The sequence below is a fragment of the Bubalus bubalis genome, chromosome 14, assembly GCF_019923935.1.
Source record: "Bubalus bubalis isolate 160015118507 breed Murrah chromosome 14, NDDB_SH_1, whole genome shotgun sequence".
Classification (NCBI taxonomy): Eukaryota; Metazoa; Chordata; class Mammalia; order Artiodactyla; family Bovidae; genus Bubalus; species Bubalus bubalis.
The window spans coordinates 23,402,737-23,424,619 of record NC_059170.1 but is presented as its reverse complement, the minus strand read 5'-3'; the positions used below and the strand labels follow the sequence as shown (position 1 = coordinate 23,424,619).

The window sequence follows — 21,883 nt, the reverse complement described above, 5'->3', positions numbered from 1 at the left end:
AAACAAGTAAATCAAAAATTCCTCTGTCCCCATGCTAAGAACTCATATACATTCCTCATGCACGAGATGAGGTTTCCACCTCAGGGTATGGAGGTTGAGAGAGGTGAAGCTGCCCACACAAGGTCTCAGGGTCAGTGGTTGGGGAGTAGGATTTAGTGCCCACTGCCTCTAACTCGGGGGTTGGTCAAGACACTGCTGTACCTCAGGCTCTTCTCCCCAAAATCTACTTGCCTGTTCCAGCCAAAGGCAGCCGCAGCACTATCTGCCTCAAGACAAGAACATGCTCTCATTACTATCACACCACCGGAGCCCATCCAGGCCCCAAGAGAGAAGGGAGGATGGGAGCCTGGCTGGGGCGCCCATTTCCCTGGCCTTGCAAGGATTTTCTCTGTCTCTAGAAACAGATCGAACTGGCTGCCTCCTCCCCAGCCTCAGCCCTCTGCCCCCCTCCCCGTTGCTCTCTCTAAGGTCACTCCGCTGTGTTCCAAGGCTAACACGAAATCAGAAGGGGTAGGTGGAGGGGGGAGAAGGAGAAGGCGCTGGGGGCTGAAATTTGAGATCTCAGCCTTGCGAGGAGAGGTTGGAGAGAGAGACACAGAAAGACAGAGACAGAAAGAGAGAATTCAGTTGCCTTTGGTTTTCCGAAGCAGGCAGCTTGCGGGTTTGGGGGGTGTGTGTGTGTGTGTGTGCGTGTGTGTGTCTTGTTTTCTTTCCTCCCCTCTGGCAGGGAGGCCAGGCCTCCACTGGATCATAAAAGGACTTGGAGGCGAGGCAGGCAGAGCAGCAGCGTGCGGACACGCGCGAGGAGGCAGGAAAGGAAAGAGGGAAGAGTAGAGGTGAGGGGGTGTCTGGGGGCGGGAGCGTGAGGCGGTGGGAGGAAGCGGAGCAGCTGTGGTATTTGGAGCAATTATAAATAGCTGCCTGGACAGAGCTTGGCCAAACAGGGCTTTGCAGCTGCGGCGGCTGTGCAGGCAAGCCTGGCCACTGTTGGCCAGCGGCGGGTGCAAACAGGGCACAGAGATAGGTGGTGGACAGGCCCAGCCCCAGGGCTCTGACTCAACACCCCTCGCCATCGCCACATCTCTGGATGCCCTCCCCACCAGCCATGCTGCTGGGTGGCCTCCTTCTCATTGTGGCCTCTACAACTGTGGCCCAGCGGAGGGGGCAGGAGGCCGCTGGGCGCCGCCGGGCCCACCGAGTCCAGCATGGCCAATGCAGCTACACCTTCGTGCTGCCAGAGCCTGAGCCCTGCCCACCCGAGCCCGAGGCCTTTGGGGGCTCTAACAGTCTCCAGAGGGACTCCCCGGCGGCCACACTGAACCTAGGAGACTGGCCAAGCCAGCGGATGCGACAGCTGGAAAAAATGCTGGAGAACAACACGCAGTGGCTGCAGAAGGTAAGGGCTGGGTCTGCAGGGGGGTGAGGGCAGCGAACAGCAGGTGGAGCATCTACCCCAGAGCCCTGCCCTGGACACAGATGGCCAGGCTAATAGGGCCCTTGTCTCTGAATTGTACATATTGGAATGATGAGGCCCAGAGAGGGGCAGAGATGAGCCTGAAGCCACACGACAAACTGGGAGAAGACAGAACTGGAAACCTAACTCCCCAACTGCCATTCATTCATCCAGTGTGGACCAGTCCTGTCCTAGGAGCAGCAAATACAACAGTAAGCAGAAGAGTACATTCTCTTCTGGACCAGTATAGGAAAGAGACAATAAAGGGATGAACAATATGTACTCTGTCAGAGGTAAAGCAAAGTGAGAAAGAAAAAGGCAAGGAGTGACCAGAGGTGGCTATTTGAAGTCAGATAATCAGAGAGGATTTCTCAGAGGAGGTGACATTTGAGACCAGAGAACAAGCGAAGTGATGAAGCAACCTGGGAAGGTTTCTAGGGGGAGGCTATTTCCAGGGGGACCAGCAAGTGCAAAGGCTGTGTGGTGGGAATGTAGTTGGGGTACCTGGGGAACAGCAGCATGGCTGGAGCAGAGAAGGAGGGCAATAGAGGGTTGAGGGACAAAATCCAAGAGGTGAGGGGAGGGCAGACCATGTCGGGCCTTGAGGGCCACCGGAAGAACTTTGGCTCTTCCTCTGAGCTTCATAGGAGCCATTGCAGGGTTTTGAGCAGGTGAGACACACCTGAGTTAGTTTTAAAGAATAGACTATAAGGGACAGATTTGATGCTGGGAGCCCAAGGAAGAGACCAGGCAACAAGTGATGGAGGCGTGACGTGAGACAGGACAGCAGGAGGGGGTGTGGCCAGTCAGATACTAGTATATTCTGAAGGGGAAGTTAATGGGCTCTGCTGATGAACTGGATATGGGGTGGCAGAGATGAGGGGGCTGAGGAACCCCATTGCCATTTTGGCCCAATGCCAGGGCCACTCTAGGATCCCCTGTCCTCATTCTTTCAGCAGATATTCTGAGCATCTACTGTGTGCCAGGCTCTAGGCAAGAAACCGAGGTGAACAAAGCAGGTTCAGCCCTGGGTGGGGTGAGGAAGGCATCCTATGATGTCCAAGATGGGGAGCAGTCCCTCTTTATCCCATGGTTCAAATTGTTCAGATTGTTTGCCTGGTCAGCAGACAATGTTTCGCTCCCCCGGTACATGCATATTTATTTAGTATTTGTGCACCTTATTAATATAATATGTACAAGGTATGACACAAATGAAAACTTTAAGAAGATAACATGAAATCACATAAATTAGAGTTCCGGTGGCTTCCTCCTGTTTTCTAAAGGATGATCTTCTGCATACCCTGGGTAGACCATCTCCCAAGTGGAGAGTTACACTTATCTAACCAAGCTGATTTGTGCACATACTCAAATACACACTTAAACTCCTGTTTCATTCCTTCCCTGACCATCTATCTCCTGAGCCTCCTATTCACCATCTTCTCATAGTCGCTGTCTACTTGCCCCTCCTACCTTGTAACACTTACAGCCGCCACCATCCCATGCTTAGGTCCCCCCTCAAGGGAGCTCTTGGCCTCATACACTGGATCCCAGAGGGCTCCACGCTGCCTTGAAATCTGTGTGTCTTCAGGCAGCTGTTTCCAGTCCTGTAAGGGTCATGCCAAGCCTTGTCTCTTCCTCAGCCTCCATTTTCACTTTGTGCCCATCCTCTCACCAGACCATGGATCTCCTACTTCAAAGAGACATGGGGCCTACCCCACACTTGCAGATTCACCTATGCACCCACCAGTCCCCAGAGCCTTTCTCTGACTCAGAGGAAGGGTTCCTCCGTGGACCAAAGTCACTCTTTCACACCTGTGGGTTGCATCCCCTGCAACCCCTGAACCTCCTCAAACCAACCATTCCTCCAGTGTCTCTAACAACTCCTCCCTTTATGCTGTTCCTTCCTCTCAGTCTTTAATTGCATTTCCCATGTTAAATAAAGAAAGAAAGAGGAAGGGGAGAAGGAGGAGGAGACAGAACAAGACCCTTCTCCAGCCTATACCTTCTGACTTCTGGCCTGGCTCTCAGAAGTCTACAAGCTCTGCCTCTGCTTCCTCCTTCATTCCATCCTTTTCCTAAGTAGCCTCCCACTTCCCATTTCCTACATCCAATGGCCACGGTTCAGTCTTCATCTTACTTGACCTCTTGGCAAATTTAGTATCGCTAACCAATATCATCCTTCCAGAAACTGTCTCCATCAACCAGTCCTCATCTACCACTCTGACTGCTTTCCCTACCTCCATCCTGGACCAGCCACCTCCATCTCCTACTTGGATGGTCATCACAACTGCTGTCTTAAGTTCCTTTTCCACCCAGACCCCATAGTCCATTCTGTATTCAGCAGACAGAGGGATCCTGTTAAAACCTAAGCTAGGTTAGTTTCTCCTCAAAACCCTCCTGGGGCTCCCATTCTCTTTATTCTCTTATTGAGCGAAAATCCTTGCTAGCTGCAACACCCCTCACCCAGACATGTATGCGGCTCACTCCTGACGCACCTCAGGTCTGCTACTTAAACGTCACCTCCTCAGAAAGGCCCTTCCTGTCCACCACATTTAAAATAGCCACCCTCCTTATGGTCCATTTACCCAGCTTTGGTTTCCTCCCTTAGCACCTACTACCACCTGTTCTTAAAAACATTTCTTTCGGTCTGTGAGCTCCAAGAAGACAGGGGCCAAGTCTGTTTTGTTTGCTACTGGGTTCTCAGGGCCTAGAATAGTGCCTGGCACATAGTAGGCATGCAGTGCATGTCTGTTGAATGGATGGATGCACAGTGATCCTCCCATCTCTCAGGCCAATACTGCTCCTCCCCTCCTCCTGAAATGTTGCTGTTTCCCAGGGCAGAGTCTCTGTTTGTTGTTTCCTCTCATACTTTGTGGCACAACCCCCAGGGCTGCCCTCCCAGCACTCCTGCAGCACCATCTCCCCCCACCCCCATGATGATACCCAACCAACGTCTGAGGGGCTCCTGACCTCCCCTCTGAGGGCTCACAGTTTCTCAACTCCAAAGCTGCCTGAAATTGAGATCTTCCCTCCCCACCCCCCACCTATTCTGCTGAAGGTAGTACCACCCAACCAGCAGGTGATCTGTGGCCCTGGGGTGTCCTTAACCCCACCCCACTCCCAGGCAGCAGGTCCTATCCATCCTATCCCCTCAGCTTCTCAGCTCATCCTCCTGTCTTCCCCACTGCCCTGGCTCTTGTCACCTCTCTCCTGGACACTGCTCTCACCTTGCACCTGTTTTCTCTACCCCAAGCCTCACCCTCTCATCCATTTCAACTCCCCTGGGTGCCTGGTGCTTGGATAACATTGGTTGAGCCAGATGATGGATTTAAACCAGTGGGTTTCAGGTTAGGAGGTCACCCAGCTCACCTCTTCATCTGGCAGTGGAGTGTCCTCCCCAGATATCTGTCCACATAGCCTGATAATCCCGGGCAGGGCTCACCATGGAGCACTGTGGGGCTAAAGAGTTCCCATGTGGGAATCAGGTGGACCTGAGTTTACGTCCCAGCCCCAGAACTTACTTGCCACGTGGTCGTGGATGAGCAAGGCTCAGTTTTCCCTTCCTCAAAGTGGATACAACAACAGTATGGTAGAGGGTTGGCTGTGAGGATCAGGGAGACCGCTAACTCACCCCTTTCGGCTGCATGGGTAACTCACCTGGGCAAGGGTACAGTAGCTCCTCAACTGGCTATTACTTAATTCAGCATCATCTCTATCGGAGCCCTGCACCGCTAGTCCTGGTCAAGTCAATCCAAGGGTGGCAGGTAGCTTAGGGCAGGGAGTGTAACTTGTCCATGCTGGTGTTCTCTGCAGTTCCCAGTCTTACCCAATCTCTATTGGGGTCCAAGCAGAGGTTTGTCTTGCCATCTCCTGAGTATGCTTGGGTTGAGTGTTCCCTTCAGGCCCTTTGGTCTTTGGGTTACTTCCAGGTCACCCTGTGCCAGCGGAGCCTGCCCCAAGGTCAGACCCCATCAGCAGTCACTTTTCTCTGGGTCCCGTCACCTCTTTAGGCTGCAGCACAGCCTGGAAGGTGAGAGCCCCAACTCTGGAGCCCAACTTTTTGAATTCGAGACTCATTCTGCCCTTTTCTGACTGTGTAACCTATGGCAAGTTGCTTCACCTCTCTGAATCTCCGTTTCCTCTCCGATAAAATACAGTGACAACATTACCTACCTCTAAGAAGGTTTAATGAGATAACGCATATGAAGTCCTTGGCCCAACACCTGTCATACAGTAAATTCTCAATCAATGTTGGCTGTTTCCATGAGGAACTCTCCCCGGAAAGAAACACAAATCCTGAGATTCTTGAGTCCTTCCTTCTGAAATAAGACACAGGGCCCCTGGCTCAGGGGTCTGAGGCACCTGGACAGTCATCTCTCTCATTCCAGTCAAGAATACTTGCTACCTTCTGTGACCGTGACCTTCTTCTGGCTCTTCTCTCATGCATTCTCTTGGTCTGGGCTTATCTCAGGGTCTTTGAAACTTGAGGGCCTCTTTTTGGCTTCTGCTACAATCTCTTAGAAGAGAAAAAAAAAATGAGTTTTAAAATAGTCTCATCACCATTGCCATCGGGGATGACTGGGGAAGACTGGCCTTCCAGACCGAACTCTCAGCAAGTTTCATTCATCTGGGAAGCTGCAAAGAAGAGTCTCCCTCCCTCGTGGTCCCAACCCCTCTCCCTCTTCCCAGTCCAGTGTACAGATGAGCAAACTGAGAGGCCAGAGAGGGGAAGGAACTTGCCAGAATGGCACAGCAGGGAGACCCAAAGTCCACTTCTCCAAAGTCTATGTTCCTCCTACAACTCTGGAGGGTGTGAAGGAGGTGGGGGAGGCCAGATCTGAGACAATGGGGTGCTCCCTTCCAGAATCCCAAATTCCCTAATACCCACTCTCTTCTTCCAGCTATTCCACCTGTGCTCAGGGTGCATGGGGATGCCCCATCCCCACTCTCTTTCCCCCTTCCTCACTTTCCTCCACACACTGCTCCCCTTCCCTTCCTCCCACTGGTCTCCTTTTCCTCCCCCTCCCCCTCCTCCTGGAAGCCTCTGCCCCAGTGACTCATGTCTGGAGCCATCAGCTCGGTGGGCTGCACATCAGCTCTTGGCTCTGCTCCACTCCTTCATCTGGGTGAAGAGCTGCAGCAGGAATGTTGAGGGGAATGGGGGGTGGGAGGGCAGAGCCAGCTGGAGACCAGGCATCCCTTGCTGGGCTGTGCATTCCAGTGGTTAGTGCCCGGCGCCTGAGTCCACCGCAGACTCAGGAATACTTTCTGTGTGTGTGAGACAAGAGAGGGAAAGCACCTACTGATATTTGATGTGGGGTTAAGAGAGGCAGAGCCCGGAAAGCATCCGCCCAGAGCAGGTGCTTAATAAAGACCCACTCTTGTCCTGTCATCCCCCAGCGGCCAGGGGCCTCTCAACCAGGAAGTGCCACACTTAGCCCTCGTTGCATGAGCAGCATGAGGAAACACAAGTCCCCAGGCTCCTGTCCCACCTTCAGCACCTGAGGGCAGCAGAGCTTCTGCTGGGTCTCCAGGGTCCCAGGAGTGGGGCAGACCCTGAACCCCCAAACCTGGGAGCCCTCTACTTTCTTGTCTGTACCAAGAACAGCTAGCCCTCTCTGCTTGTCTTCCTATGCATCTCCGCCTCTCTCTCTCTCTATCTCTGTGTCTCTCTGTCTCTTGTCCTGTGGCTCTCACGGTGGCTTGACTCACCTTCTCTAAGTCTGCGGGTGTCTGTCACTCTCATTCTCTCTCCTGTCTGGCTGGCATCTCCTCAGCTTTCTCCCTGTCTCGCACTCAGGCTCACCCTGGTCCGCCCACTCCTATGCCATCCATCTCTCCTGCCTTTACCTTCCAGGGTGTCTGCATGCTCCATCCACACTGGAGGACATCCGGCACTATGGCCAGCACCCCACTCCCAGCTAGGCTCAGCTGGGGCCTCCTTCTCTTCCCCTTCTGTGCCCAAAGCCAAGCAGGGAAGGGTCAAGGGCTGGACAGGAGCCCCCCAGTCTCTGCTGTTCTCTCCAGGACCCTGACGTCAAACCTCAGAATAACTCAGCCCCTCGGCCCAGTGGTCGTAAGGCCTTGCCTGGCTGGATGTGGGTCAGAAGCGCGTCCAGCGGGAGCACAGCGTGGGGTCCTGGCCCAGCCCAAGATCCTCCCAAACTGGCCAGGACTCCCAACTGCCCTGGCCTCCCCAGGCTGCCCGTAAATTCTTGGCATTTTCGGCCTTTGGTTATCCAAACAAGAAATGGATCTCGGTTGCCGAACAAAATGTCTTGGGGTTTGATTTCCTAACCTCACTGCTGGCTCCTCTAGACAGTTCGGGCCTGGGGAAGGGGGTGGGGAGAACAGCATCTGCTTCTTGGAAGAATGCTTCTCCCTTTTCCAAGAACGGAGCCTAGAAACAGCTGGCACAAATGCCCTGGGCCTAGGGATGATCAGGGAGCAGTGGCAGCACGGCACCTCACGTGGGATTCCCCAGAGGAACCGGCCGGCCCTATACTTCTGACTCTCTCCTCCCAGTCTCCAGAGCTCAGTCTGGGCTGGAAGATACACAGATCCTCTCTCCCCTTTGCTCCTTGAGCGGGAAATGTGAGAAAACAGGCCCCAGGTCTGCCCTTAAGCCTGCACCTCTGCTTAGACTCTGGCCTCTGAGTGTTTGCTTAGCCCTGGAGTTGGCTCTGAAATGCCTGGAATGGAGCCTGAATCAGGGGCCATGTCCCAGGGGGCTTGCCAACCAGCTGTGAGCCTGGGGAAGCCACCTGCTTTAAGTAGTGCCTCTGCAAAGTGGAATTTAAAATGCTGCCTCCCAGCGAGAGGGTAGGATAAAGAAACAGACCAGGAGCTATGGCTGGCATTTATGAAGCCCTTCCTGTGTGCCAGACACTGTCCTTCGTGCCTTGTGAGAATGATTGCACTGAGTTCTCACAATGAGTCTATAAAGGAAGATTGCTTGCCCATTCGCAGATGAAAAAACTGAGGCACCAAGAGGTGAGGTGACTTGCCCAAGGTCCCACGACCAGGAAAAGTGGGTCACATTCACACTTAGACTGTCTAATGCCAGAAACCACACTTTCAGCACTTGGACCAGTTTCTGGCTAATTGACGAGACCCATCCATTGTGTCCTGGGTCCCTAGGTACCCAGCTAGGGCCTGGGGAACAGATCCCTGGCCACCAGAGGGGAAACTTACAGGGGCTAGATTTTCCCCTTCACCCAGGAGGCCCTCAGCCAAGGAGAACTTCTGCCAGAGAAGATTCCCATAACACCTCAGTCTTCAAGGACAGCCCTTGAGAAATGAGCGGACTGCAAACCTCCATCTAGGCATCCTCACTGTTACAACCTCCCTCCTTGTACCAGGGTAAATCCATCAGAAACCGAGCATGAGCTTTGGGGTCCCACTGACTCAATCTGAATCCCATCTCCGCTGCCTGCTGGATGTGTGTTCTCCCTTTGCCAGTTTGTGCCTCAATTTTCTTGTCTGTGAAACAGGGACAATAGTAGAAGCCACTTTGCAGGTTGTCATGGAGATTAAATGAATTAATATACAGGCGGGGCTGGAGACAGTGTCTGACAGAGCCCAGGAAAGCCAGCTGTTGTAAACACATTGGGGGAACTTTACCAGCAGTCCAGGGGTTAAGACTTCGCCTTTCAGCTAAGATCCCACATGCCTTGCTGCCAAAACACCACAACATAAAACAGAAACTATATTGCAACAAGTTCAATAAAGACTTTAAAAATGGTCCACATTTTTCTTTAATCTTTAAAAAAAAAAAAAAAGGAAGGAAGAAAGAAAGGAAAACTTACGGAGGATGCTCGGCCCAGGAAAGGAATCCATCTCGGAATCAGCACAGGAATGCCAACTTTTCTGCATCCTGCCTGTGTGATCTTGGGAAAGTCCCTTTTTCTTTTCCCTGGGCCTCGGTTTCCTCTTCTTCAAAGTGGTGGGGCGTGGAACCAAGCACCTCAGGTGAGGACAAAATGAAGTAAAGCATGTAGAGACCTGGTGGGGTAGGCAGGCAGGTGAGGAGAAGCCTGGGGCTTGAGGCTGAAAGTGAAACTACGTCCCTTAGACAGAGAAACAGAGCCTCAGAAGCTTAGGATGGCGGAGACTTGTGGCTTTTCGCTCCTGACTCCAGTCTAGCACTTGTTGGTCTGCTAAATGAGGCTGAAGGAAGGAAGGTGATTCCCAGGCAGCTGAGGGGAACCCCCACAGGAAATCTCTGCAAAAGCTGTAAGTGGGCCCCCCAGGCTAAGAGATGAGCTGGAGAGAGGCTGCAGATGAGGGGCTGGGGCCTTTTCCTCCAGAGTCACGCTGACCTGGGGTCCAATCCCAGCTCTACCTCTTGCCAACAGCCCTAGTTGTTTTCCTCAGGTTTTGACTAATTTTCAGAGTGTAAAAATTCAGAAATATGGAATTGTGTGAAGACGCAGAGGGAAAAAAAATCATTGTCGTCACTATCCCCTGGTTATTTCCTTGCTGCTCATTCTGTGCATTCTAAATGGTTACTGAAATGTTTCAGATGGATGAAAAGGTAGAGAGAAAGATCAGATGAAATTTCTTGTCCCTAAAACCCAGCTTAAGCAACAAAACTTTACCAATCCCTTTAAGCCCCTGCCCCACTCCTACCTCCCTCCCCGACCAGAGATAGCTACTGTGAATTCTGTGTTGCTGACCCCTTACTCCAGGTCCCTCCCACATTCTGTATAAGAGGTCACACGGTCCATCTCTTTCTACAATTTGCTTTTGTTCGCCCAACCTTGTGTCTGTGAGATTTATAGCTCTGCAAATATGGGAAAAGCCTGAGTCTCAGTTTTTCCATCCGTGAACTGGGGATGTGGTAAGCACGTGCCTGAGTTTGCTGTGAGGCCCAAATAACCAGTGCCTGCTGAGGTCTGGGAGTGTGTCTGGCACCACATCTGCTTGTAGGGAAATCAGAAATTCTGCTGTCGCTTCTTCTGTCTTCTGTCTTCTGGAGCCACTGCGTTGTTGTAGCGACTCCACACACTGTACTGTCTCTGAGCCAGGCGCTAGTACACGTGTTTTACAAACATGACTCATTAAACCTCACGACATCCTGAAAGGTGAGGATTGTGATGATCTCCATTTATTGCGGGGAAACTGAGGCCCAAAGAGTTTATACATCTGGGAGGTGAGGGAGGTGGGCTTGAACCCAGGCAAGCTGGTTCCAGACCTCACACTCTTAATCACTACACAGACTGCCTCTCCCTGCTACCCATTTTACAGATGGGTACACTCCCCTGGGTGGGGGGAGTGACTTGACTACATTCACCCTGGGGTCATTGTCAGGGACAACTTTACTTCTCCTCCCTAGTGGTTAGAGGACACACAGTCAGGTAACTCATGAAAAAGCCATGTGTCCTTACAGTTAGGACACTCTGGGATTGTGTGCACACATGTGTGCACAGTTCTGAACTTAATTTGCCAGGTGGAGTGTTCATTTCTCCACGTGCTTAATCACCCGTTCCACTGATGGTAGGGCTTCCCAGGTAGCTCAGACAGTAAAGAATCTGCCTGCAGTGCCGGAGACCTAGGTTCTCTAACCCTGGGTTGGGAAGATCCCCTGGAGGAGGGCATGGCAACCTACTCTAGTATTCTTGCCCGGAGCATCCCATGGACAGAGGAGCCTGACAGGCTACAGTCCATGGGGTCACAAAGAGCCGGACACGACTGAGCGACTAAGCATAAGCAGTAGCCATTGATGTTTACCGTGAGCTTACATGCTAGTCACTTACATGCAGATGATGAAAATTCAACAGTAAGCAAGGAAGACTTGGTCTTTCGCCTCCAGAAGCAGTGGCAAAGACACTAACCTGGTAATTTCTCATGTATACTGATCAATCATGATATTAATACATGCTGTGAAGAAGGGGCTCACCTGTTCAAGGAGTAAATAATAAGGGGCCCAACCTTGATGGAGGAATGGCTCCAGGAAGAAGAACAGAGTGAGATCTGAAGAGTAGATTAGGAGTTCTTAGGCAAGGAAAAGAAAGGGAAAACATTTCAAGCACAGGGACCAGCAAGTGCAAAGGCCCTGAGGTAGAACAGAACAAAGGGATTTCGAGGAAGTGAAAAATGTTCACAGTGGCTGGAATGCAGAGAGTTAGGAGAATGTGGCCCAGATAAGACCAACCTCCCCAGATCTTACCCTGCTCTTGAGGCTCTGGGGTGCTGGAAACTGACATGGCCACTTTTCTGTCCCACCCCCAGTGATGGGCAGTGGCTATGAACATCTCGACCTGCTCCTCTCCTCCTTGCCCAACCTTGGTCCTTTCCCTGTCGCCCTGTCTTCAGGGTCAGCCTCACCCACCAGTGACAGGTGAGCAGAAAGAGCTTAGCCATTGGATTCAGTTCCTTACTTACCAGCTGTGGGTAACGCTTGGCCTCTCTGGGTCTCAGTTTAAACTCATTTGTCAAGTGGAAAGCAATCACTCTTTTCCTCCAGGCTGCAGAGGAAGATCAGATGAGGGCAGAGTTACCCACCAGAGTTCCTCAGACAGGGAAGTCTGGTGCTACCTGGCGGAGATACTCCAGTAAGGCTTCCCTCCATCTGAGCGCACTTGACTCCCTTCCCCCAGGGGGAGCTGGGGGGGTGGAGGGGAAGTGCTGTCACGTGTCACTTCAGTCATGCCAGCTTTGAAGTGTAGCCTAAGAGAATCATTCCCAGAGAGCCTGGACTTGCCCCTGGTGAGCTGTTTGTCTTTGGACAAGTTGCTTAACCTCTCTGTGCCTCATCTGTAAAATAGGTTGATAGTATCTCCTATCACAGAGGGTGGCAACAGGGATTTAACACACATAGTGACTAGAACAGTGACCAGCACATAATAAGCACTAATTAGACATTTGCCAAGCAAAATGGACACACAATCCCACTCCAGGTAAGGGCTGATGCCCAAGTGGCGGGGAGGTAAGCAACTGCAAGAAACGTCACCCTGTTGTTTAAACTCCCGGCTCCTACACTTGGGAGAGTAAGAAGGACTCATGTGCTGGGCCTCACTGTTGACAGTCCTCCCAAGATCAAAGTTTGGACACAGACAACCATAAAGGGACAGCTGAGGCCAAGGCCCTGGCTGCCCTGCCCCAGCTGACGAGAAGCACCCTCATCCAGGTGGCAGAGGAGCCCATGCCAGCTTCTCTGCAAGGAGGAATCAGTCAGCCCCATTTTCTGATGAGGCCACTGAGGCTCAGAGAAGCTCTGTCACTGGTCCAGAAAGGACACAGCAACGCAGTGATGGAAGCAGCGCCTGACAGTGCCGTGCGCCGGGCCAGCGCTAGACTCAACGCTGCAGCTGGAAGCTTGGCGGAGCCAGGCCTGTGCCGGGAATCCGGGAATTGCAACTTAAGCTAAGAGCTGAAAAGCGCATCCCTCCTCTACAGGCTGTTGGTGCAAGACATTCTCCAGCCCTGGCTCCCTGCCCACTCGCTCCACTGAGCCCTGACCTAGAAGGAAAGCAACAGAATCTTTTGCAGGGAGGAAAACAGCCGAGGAAGGCTGGGCCTGGCTGCTTGAAAAACACAAGACAAATCCCCTCTGCCTTGATCCCAGGGGTCAGGGCCTGTGTGGGCCCAAGGGGATGGGAGAGGCTGGAGATGGGCAGAGGAGGGGCCAACCTTGGCCATCAAGTCCACAGATACAACGTTAGTTCCATTGGGAAAATGAAACTAGTTAGTTCCATTGGGAAACTGTAGCCCGGAGGTGACGGTGGGATGCGATGTGCCCGGCAAGAGGGGTGGGCCGCCTGTGAGCAAGAGTGTCTGACCTCTGTGACCTCTGCAAAAGCAGGACAGTACTCATCTAGAACAAGTCACCCTAAGGCATTCAGCAAGCTGGGCTTCTCTGGTTGCTCGGTAAAAAATCTGCCTGCAATGCAGGAGATCCAGGTTCGATCCCTGCGTTGGGAAGATCCCCTGGAGAAGGAAATGGCAACCCACTCCAGTATTCTTGCCTGGAGAATCCCATGGACAGAGGAGCCTGGTGGGCTACAGTCCATGGGGTCGCAAAGATTCGGACACAAACCAAACAACGAACACTTTCACACTTTCATTCAGCAAGTTAATTGAACCCACAAACATTTATTCTCTCTCACAGTTTCTGGGAGTCAGGAATCGGGAGAAGCTTAATAAGGTAGTTCTGACTTGGGTCTTTTTTCTATGCAGTTATACTCGACTGTCAGCTGGGGCTTTGGTCCCCTGAAGGCTCGACTGGAACTGAAGGATCAGCCTCTAAGGTGGCCCCAGCATAGGGCTGGGAGGGCAGTACTGGCCCATGGTGGGAGGCCTCTGTTCCTCTCCAGATGGTTCTCAGGGCTGCTTGAGGGTCTTCAGGACATGGTGGTCAACTTCCTCCAGAGCAAGAGATTCAGGAGGGAGAAAGTGGAAGCCACGAAGTGATGTTGCCACAGTGTGATGATGTCAGCCTGGCTCACCACCACCATGTCTACAGTATCCTGTTGTTCACACTGGCCAGTCCGATGACACGGGGGCATGAGAACTGGGAGGGGAGGAGATCACTGGGGCTGCCTTGGAGTCTGGAGGCCACAAGCAGCCCATTGAAGTGGTGACAGCCATGAGGGCCTGGTCCCGAGCCGGCCTCTGCCACTCACAAGCTGTGAGACTTGGGCAACGGCTCGTCTTCTCTGTGCTCCTTTTCCTTGGCCGTGAAATGGGGGCAATGAGACCATCAAAATCTAAACAGACCAAATAAGGCCCTTGGGGCAATGCCTGACACCACCTCTGGAGCAGGAACGAGCCTCCTCTAGTCACTGCTCTCCCCCCAGTGCCCTGCATCGGTCCCAGTGCTTCTGAATGAGTTTGCTTAACAGACAAATGAGCCCCAAGACTGTGTCAGGTTTCTGGAACTTTCTCCTTCAGATACCCCAACCTGGCTCTCTCCCTTCCTGTGAGCCTCCCTCTGCTCTTCTCCCCTCCCTCCAGCTTCCCCTTTTCTTCCTGCCCTTGAACTAGTGGTCTCTCCAAACTCTCTGACCCCTCTGGCCATGCCTCTCACAGGGATCCAGGGGGCAGCTGGGGCTGAGTCAGAGTCTCCAAACTTATTTCTAGCACCCAAACGAATATTCCAAGGAAATCTGGTGCCTTTTACATAGAAAGGACCTATTTGTGTTTTTTTTTTAACAAATAGTTACTGAGCCCCTCTTATTTGTTACTGAGTTGGTATAGCTACTGGCACTGCTTGAGGCACAGAGGGTATAGCCATGAACAGGGCACCCCTGTGCTCCTGCAGCTGACATTCCCATGGGGGGAGAGAGGCGAATAGGAAACAACTGCAGTGATTTCAAACACGTGACATGCTATGACAAAACCACAGTCATGGCAGGTGTCGTAGGGCTGGGGGTGCACTTACCTTTGATGGGGTGGCCATCAGAGGAGGTGACACTTGTGGGCAGACCTGAAAGCCAGAAGAGAGCTGACAGGAGAAGCTCTGGAAGCTGCTGAGATTGGGGCGTGTGGATGTGTGTTGGAGGATTTGAGTAGGTAACACCCTGGCTCCATGGTCAGACCCCGGCATCCCTCTTCCAAACACAGTGTGTGAACCACAGACACAACCCTCTGCCCAGAGCAGTTCGTCCAAATCTCAAGTGTCCTTATCCTTTAAAGCAGCTGCTATGGTTTGAGGGATTTATCCCCAAGCAGCCTTGCAGAGGGATTTAGTAACAAGTGGGCAGGATGTTCCCAGCAGCCCTGATGTGATGGCAAAAGCCTGGAAATGAACCTGCAGACCCAGCGATAGGGGACCAGAGGAGCAAACAGTGGGGCACTTCAAACAACAAGGCAAGTTCATCTGGATGAACATAGAGCAATCTCCAAATTACATTAAGAAAAAAGATGCAGGGTATGGAATGGTGAGCTGGTATTGGTATAGACTAGAAGCAGGGGAATAGGAGCCTATTCATTGCTGGTATATGCTTAGAGTTTCTTTCTTGCTCACCGGACCTGACCTCCCGGCCTCTCAAATCAGCAGACCTGGATATGAATCCAGCAACTGCCAACTTGTTGGGTGACCTCAGGGAAGTGACTCTGCGTGTCTGAGCCTCCATTTGCTCGGGCCCTTTTCTACGAGGTCCACATCTTCCCTCTTCACTCCAAGCCCACATAGTGGTACTGTTACCACCCCATCTATTGATGGCGAAATGGAGGCACAAAGGTGAAAAGTGGCAAGCCATGAAGCAGCTCAGGCTGGGGTTCCATGGTTTTATAAAAGCACTTCTCTCCTTTCCTGTTGTTCTGTTTGCCAGTGGCTATACCACAGATCTACATGGGGTAGTTTATTTCAGAGCTAACTCTTCCAGGAGGGGAGATGTCCAATCCATCCATTCATTCAGCTTAACAAATATTCATGGAACACCTAGAAATTGCCAGACATCCTTCCAAGCACCAGAAGAATTGCTAGCAAAGTCCCTGCACCCATGTTAGTGGCCCACTGAGTGTCCACTCGTGCAGCGATATGTGTGGGAGGGGTTTTCAGAATCTCAGCTTTTCCTGTGCCTTGGGTCCCTCTGGCATCTGATAAAGATCTACAGCCTCTCTCAGAAGAATGTCTTTAAACATATATAATTACATGCTTCAGGATTTCCCTGGTTGTCCAGGTATTAAGAATCCACCTGCCAATGCCAGGGACTTGGGTTTGAGCTCTGGTTCAGGAAGATTCCACATGCCTTGGAGCAGCTAAGCCCTGTGCCATAACTACTGAAGCCTGTGGGCCTGGAACCTGTGATGCACAAGAGAAGCCACTGCAATGAGAAGCTCACACACCACAACTTGAGAGCAGCTCCTACTCACCGCAACTAGAAAAGCCCGCAAGCAGTAATGAAGATAGCGCAGCCAAAAAAAAAAAAAAATTGTGTATGCGTAGATTTACAAAGGAAACAAATTACCTTGAGATACAGATATCAAATATTTTTCAGAACAGATGTGTGATGAGAGAGTAGCACACACTACCATGTGTAAAATAGATAGCTAGTGAGAAGCAGCTATATAGCGCAGGGAGCTCTGCTTGGTGCTCTGTGACGACCTAAAGGGGTGGAATGCAGGGGCGGGAGGAAGAGTAAGGACGGAAGGGATATATACAGAGAGCTGATCTACATTGTTGTGCAGCAGAAATTAACACAACGTTCTAAAGCAATTATACTCCAATTAACAACTAAATTAAAAGAAAAAAGAGCAGATGTGTGATACAGTCATATAGTACTTCTGTATTAGTCTATTAAATAACAAGACCTCTGGTGGATCTAGTACTTGCTGTCATTTTTTTTTTCTTTTTTTTGGCTGTGCTGGGTCTTGCGGCATGCAGGATCTTCATTGCAGCATTTGGGCTTCTCTAGCTGTGGTTCCAGAGCATGTGAGCTCAGAGGTTACACTGTGCGGGCTTCGTTGTCCCATGACATGTGGGATCTTAATTCCCTAACCAGGGATCGAATCCACAACCACTGTCTTAGAAGATGGATTCTTAACCACTGGACTGCCAGGAAGTCCCCCTTCCATCATTGTGAAGTTGTAGTAAGTATAAACAGTATGTCATGAATGTCCACAACCACTGGAGTGAGACAAGGGCTTATCCGTGACGTCTGCCGGTGGCAGTCACGCACACCACCGCCGCTGCAGCAATGTGTGGTCCACATCCATCACTGCAGGAAAAGCGCCTTTCAGTTAGAGATGAGCAAAATAAAAAAACAAACTGAACAAAACTATTTCCCATCCAAGTCCACAGATTCCTCAGGGATCCAGGAATAGCTGTTAAGAATGCCTGGCTGACATACTGGCTTTTCAATATTATAGTAATTATATCTGTACAGGCAGGCCTTGAAAATATTGAGAGTTTGGTTCCAAACTGCTGAAAATAAAGTGAATATTGCAATAAAGAGAATCATGATTTTTTTAGTTTCCCAGTGCATTGCAAAAGCTATTTTTACACTATATTGTAGTCCATTAAGTGTACAATAGCATTGTGTCTTAAAAAAAAAAATACAGGCCTTAATTAAAATATACTTCATTGCTAAAAAATGCTAACCATCATCTGAGCCATCGGCGAGTCGTAATCTTTCATAGTAATTACATCAAAGATGCCTGATCACAGATCACTGTAAAAATATAATAGTAATGAAAAAGAAATACTGTGAGAATTACCAAAATATGACACACGGATATGCAGTTAGTTAATGCTGTTGGGAAAATGGAACCAACAAACTTGCTTGGCACAGAGTTGCCACAAACCTTCAATTTGTTTAAAAAAAAAAAGAAGAAAGGCAGTATCTGCAAAGCATGATAAAATGAAGCATGCCTGTATACAATCTCATTCTGTTTTTTAGAATAGAGGCCATTTAGAGGTACAGAATATAAAAAACAAAAACAAAACATTACCATCACCTCCACTGTAATCGCCTTCCCTGAAGCAAAGCACCGAAGTCACTGGTTTGTGTCTCCTAGACCTTTGTCTGAGTTTACGTGAAAACACATCAGCTGGGATTTCTTACACGCAAAGGGGTGCACACTGTAGGTAATGTTCTGTATCCCGCTTTTTTCTCTCAAGAGTGTATCCGGGACATCTTTTCACATCCACTCCTGATGAAGGTCGACCTTGTTCTTTTCAACAGCTGCTTGGTAACCCTTGATACAGACTTACAGACATACCAGAATTTTTCATGTGTCAATTACATAATCATGCTCTAGGCCTTTTAAATGGATCATGCCTGGAATCTTCCCTACCGTCTGGAGATAGGAGCTACGATTATCTGCATTCTAGAGAAGTGGCCCAAAGAGGTAGAGGTCACATAGCCCAAGGTCACAGAGCCATTAAGCTAAAGAGCTGCGATTCAAACCCAGGCTCACCATATATAAGGCACTACTCTTTCTTTCTGCCTTGGCTTTTATCTGTAGTTGACAAAACGCTTTTCCCAAATCTGAACCGTTTCTACAAAAGAGACAGGCAGGACATATCATTGTTATTGATCTTATTGATTCTCTGACACACCAGACACATTCCCACCTTAAGGCCTTTGCACAGCCTTTCCCTCCTGGAATTCCCTTCCTCCTGACTTTCCCATAGCTGGCTTCTTCACATCGGCTCAGCTCAGATGACCCCCTCTGCTGAGTGTTTCCCTGCCATTGTGGCTAAACAAGCCCCTGACCCCACTCACTACCCTGTCTTATTTTCTTTGTAGCACTCATCACTATTGGAATTTAACTGATATAGTCAATGGAAGTGTCCTGGAATCAGAAAGCTTGCCAGTTTTGTTCATTCCTTATTCTTGAGTACCTAAAACAGGATCTAGCATATAATAGGTACTCAAGAAATAATTTCTTGACTACATAAATGAAACTCAGAAGGTGAGGGATTAGTTTGAGGAAACACATTTATAACATACGTTTCCCATGGACTGTATCCTGCCAAGCTCCTCTGTCCATGACATTCTCCAGGCAAGAATACTGGAGTGGGTTGCCCTGCCCTTGTTCAGGGAATCTTTCCAACCTAGGGATCGAACCCAGGTCTCCTGCATTGCGGGCAGATTCTTTACCATCTGAGTCACCAGGGCAGCCCATATTTATATATAACACATATTATAACACATATTTTATATGGGACATTTTATAGAACCTTGTGTTGATGGATTTTATATTGAGATATAGTCCACATACAGTGAAATTCACCCTTTTAACGTACAGCTCTATGAGTCTGACAAATGTATATCATCATGTAACCACTGTCACACAATACGAAGTATTGCCAACACCCCCCAAAAGTTCCCCTGTGTCCCTTTGCTGTGAATCCCCACCCCTGGGCCTCAGCCTCTAGCAACAAGTGATTCTGACTTTTCCAGAAAGTCATATGAATGGAATCCTACAGTCTGTAGCCTTTTAAGTCTGGCTTTTTTCAATGCAGTCTAGTTGGAGGTGCCTCCATGCTGTTGAATGCATCAGTAATTCATTCCTTTTTATTGCTGAGTAGAGTTTATTGGATGACTGGGCTACAATTGCTTATCCATTTACCAGATGAAGTCTTTTCCATTTAGATAATGCAGGAAAAAAGCAGACTTCAGCAGATCTCCTTGGCCGCTAAGGCTCTCCTGCCTATGTGCTCAGCTGTATTCTATCCAGAGTTCCTTCCTTTGTCCCCCAGGCTCTGCCTATCAAAACTCTTTCCTTTCCTTCAGGGCCCTTTTCAAATGCTCCCTCCCACAAAAGAAGCAGGGTTTACTGTCCCTGTGTCACAGGTTGGTAAAGCAAAGCTCAGGGAAAGGCAGCCTTCAACTGCTAGAGGCCCACGCTTGGACATAGCAGAGCCAGAACCAAACTCAGAGCCAAGGCGAGAAGGGGGCAGCTCAAGGGCCAAAGATCAGCCTCTTTGCAGGCCGGGGGTGGTGTGTGTGTGTGCGGGGGAGGGGGAGGTGGTGGGGGCAGGTGGCTGAGATGCAGGCCCCCTCTTTCCCATCTCAGCCCTGAGAGTTTACCAGCAGGAGGGTGACAGAGAATGGGCAGGTCAATCCTGAGTGGGGCTGGGGGGCTGGGGCAGATCCCATCTGGGGTTTCCCCTCCATGAGGACTTTTCCCTTCCCACCCTTCCAGTTGATGCCTGAGCCCTGGGCTGGACCCAACCTCCCCACACAGGCTGACATTACTCATCAGAGCTGCAGGCTGGCTGAACTGGGGCCCTTCTTGCCCAGATTACCATCCTAGAGCCCATGAGTGGGCCATGGCAAGTTGGGTGATGGGTACCAGCTGTGGGTGACCTTCGCCCACCCAGCATTTGCAGCCACAGAACAAATAGGGGACTAATAAGAGTGCTTGGGGGTTCCCATTACTAGAGAGGACCCCAAGCTACCCTGAGGCCCAAGCCCTGCTGTGCAGACCTGAGGAGCCCCCTGGGGAGGGTGTCTTGGAACCCAGGCCATCAGCTGGTGACCTTAGGCAAGTTTTCTGGGTCTCTGTTTAGGGATTTGGGCTGCTGGTCCTGGGTGGAGCTTATGGATACTTTTTCAGAATATTACTTAAAAATTTTTTTTTTAATTTACGTATTTCTTGGTTGCACTGTGTCTTCGTGGCTGCCTGCAGGCTTTTCTTCTCTAGTTGTGAAGAGCAGGAGCTACTTTCTAGTTGCAGCGTGTGGGCTTCTCATCGTGGTAGTTTTTCTTGTTGCAGAGCACAGGCTCTAGGCGCACAGGCTTCAGTACTTGCAGCATGAGGGCTCAGTACTTGTGGCTTGTGGACCCTAGAGCTTGCAGGCTCAGTAGCTGGGGAACACGGGCTTAGTTGCTCCGCAGCGTGTGGAATCTTCCTGAGCCAGAGATCGAACCCATGTCCCCTTTAGTGGCAGGCGGATTCTTCTTCTTCCACTCTACCACCAGAGAAGTCCAGAATGTTGCTTCCAAATGCATAAAATGAGAACACCTAGTGACACTGTGACTATAATGTGCTGTAGCTGTAGCATTACCCAGTGGTGGGTTTGAGAATGTCCATTATTCTGAAGTATTTTATGACACTGTAATATCTGTGCTGTGATAGGAAATATTTGTGATTTCTGTTGGTAATGAAGTTGCAGGATCAGCTAACAGTGTTATGATTTGGAATCTCTGCTCACAATTAAAAGTGAAAGCCGCTCAATTGTGTCCAACTCTTTGTGACCCCGTGGACTATACAGGCCTTGGAATTCTCCAGGCCAGAATACTAGAGTGGGTAGCCTTTCCTTTCTCCAGGGAACCTTCCCAACCCAGGGATCGAACCCAGGTTTCCCACATTCAGGTGGACTCTTACCATCTGAGCTACCAGGGAAACCCAAGAATACTGAAGTGAGTAGCCTATTCCTTCTCCAGCAGATCTTCTCAACCCAGGAATTGAACTGGGGAGATCCTTCATTATAGGCAGATTCTTTACCAACTGAGCTATGGGGAAGCCCAGTTGTATGATCAGCTAACAGTGTTATGATTTTGGACCTTGGCTTGTAATTGAAGGAAATGCCAAATTTTTATTACAGGTTAGTGAACAAAAAAGAAAAATGTAATTATTCTTTCACCCAAGTTCATGGACCCCCTGAATTCTCTTCACAGGCCCTGTGGTCCCCAATTAGGCACTTGTGACCTACAGATAGAATACCCAGGACTAGGGCATGAGAGCCTCCCAAGAAGCCTGAAAAAGGAATCAGATAGAGGATGATGGGAGGGGAGGGGGAAGGAATAGGGAGGGGAGAAGAAAAACTAGGGGAGGGTATACCTGGGAAGTTCTTCCAGAAAAAGGGAGTGGCCATATGGGTGACTGCTGCTGAGACGGAGAGTAAGCTGAGGACACAGAAGTGTCCGCTGACCACCCTTGTCAAAGACAGTTACAACGAGGTGTGTTAAAGAGTCTCTCCAAGGCTGGGGACAGGTCACTGGTGCACAAGATTCAACCATATGGGTTGTC

General features: G+C 50.3%; 1 protein-coding gene and 1 long non-coding RNA gene across 2 annotated transcripts in view; one reads left to right on the top strand and one right to left on the bottom strand.

Moving 5' to 3' along the window:
• Positions 1–543: 543 nt before the first annotated feature.
• The window catches only part of ANGPT4 (angiopoietin 4), a 52,274-nt gene continuing 30,934 nt past the window's right edge, over positions 544–21,883 (top strand). Inside the window, exon 1 of the mRNA XM_006048971.4 lies at positions 544–1,396. Within this exon, the coding sequence (XP_006049033.1) occupies positions 1,088–1,396 (309 nt within the window). The 5' untranslated portion in view covers positions 544–1,087. The remainder of the gene's footprint in view (positions 1,397–21,883) is intronic.
• On the bottom strand, positions 5,831–11,916 carry LOC112578754. The gene is made up of 3 exons (XR_003103069.2): positions 11,840–11,916; positions 9,262–9,457; positions 5,831–5,969 (listed from the first exon to the last, which is right to left on the bottom strand). It is a non-coding gene; the product is annotated as an uncharacterized LOC112578754 (long non-coding RNA).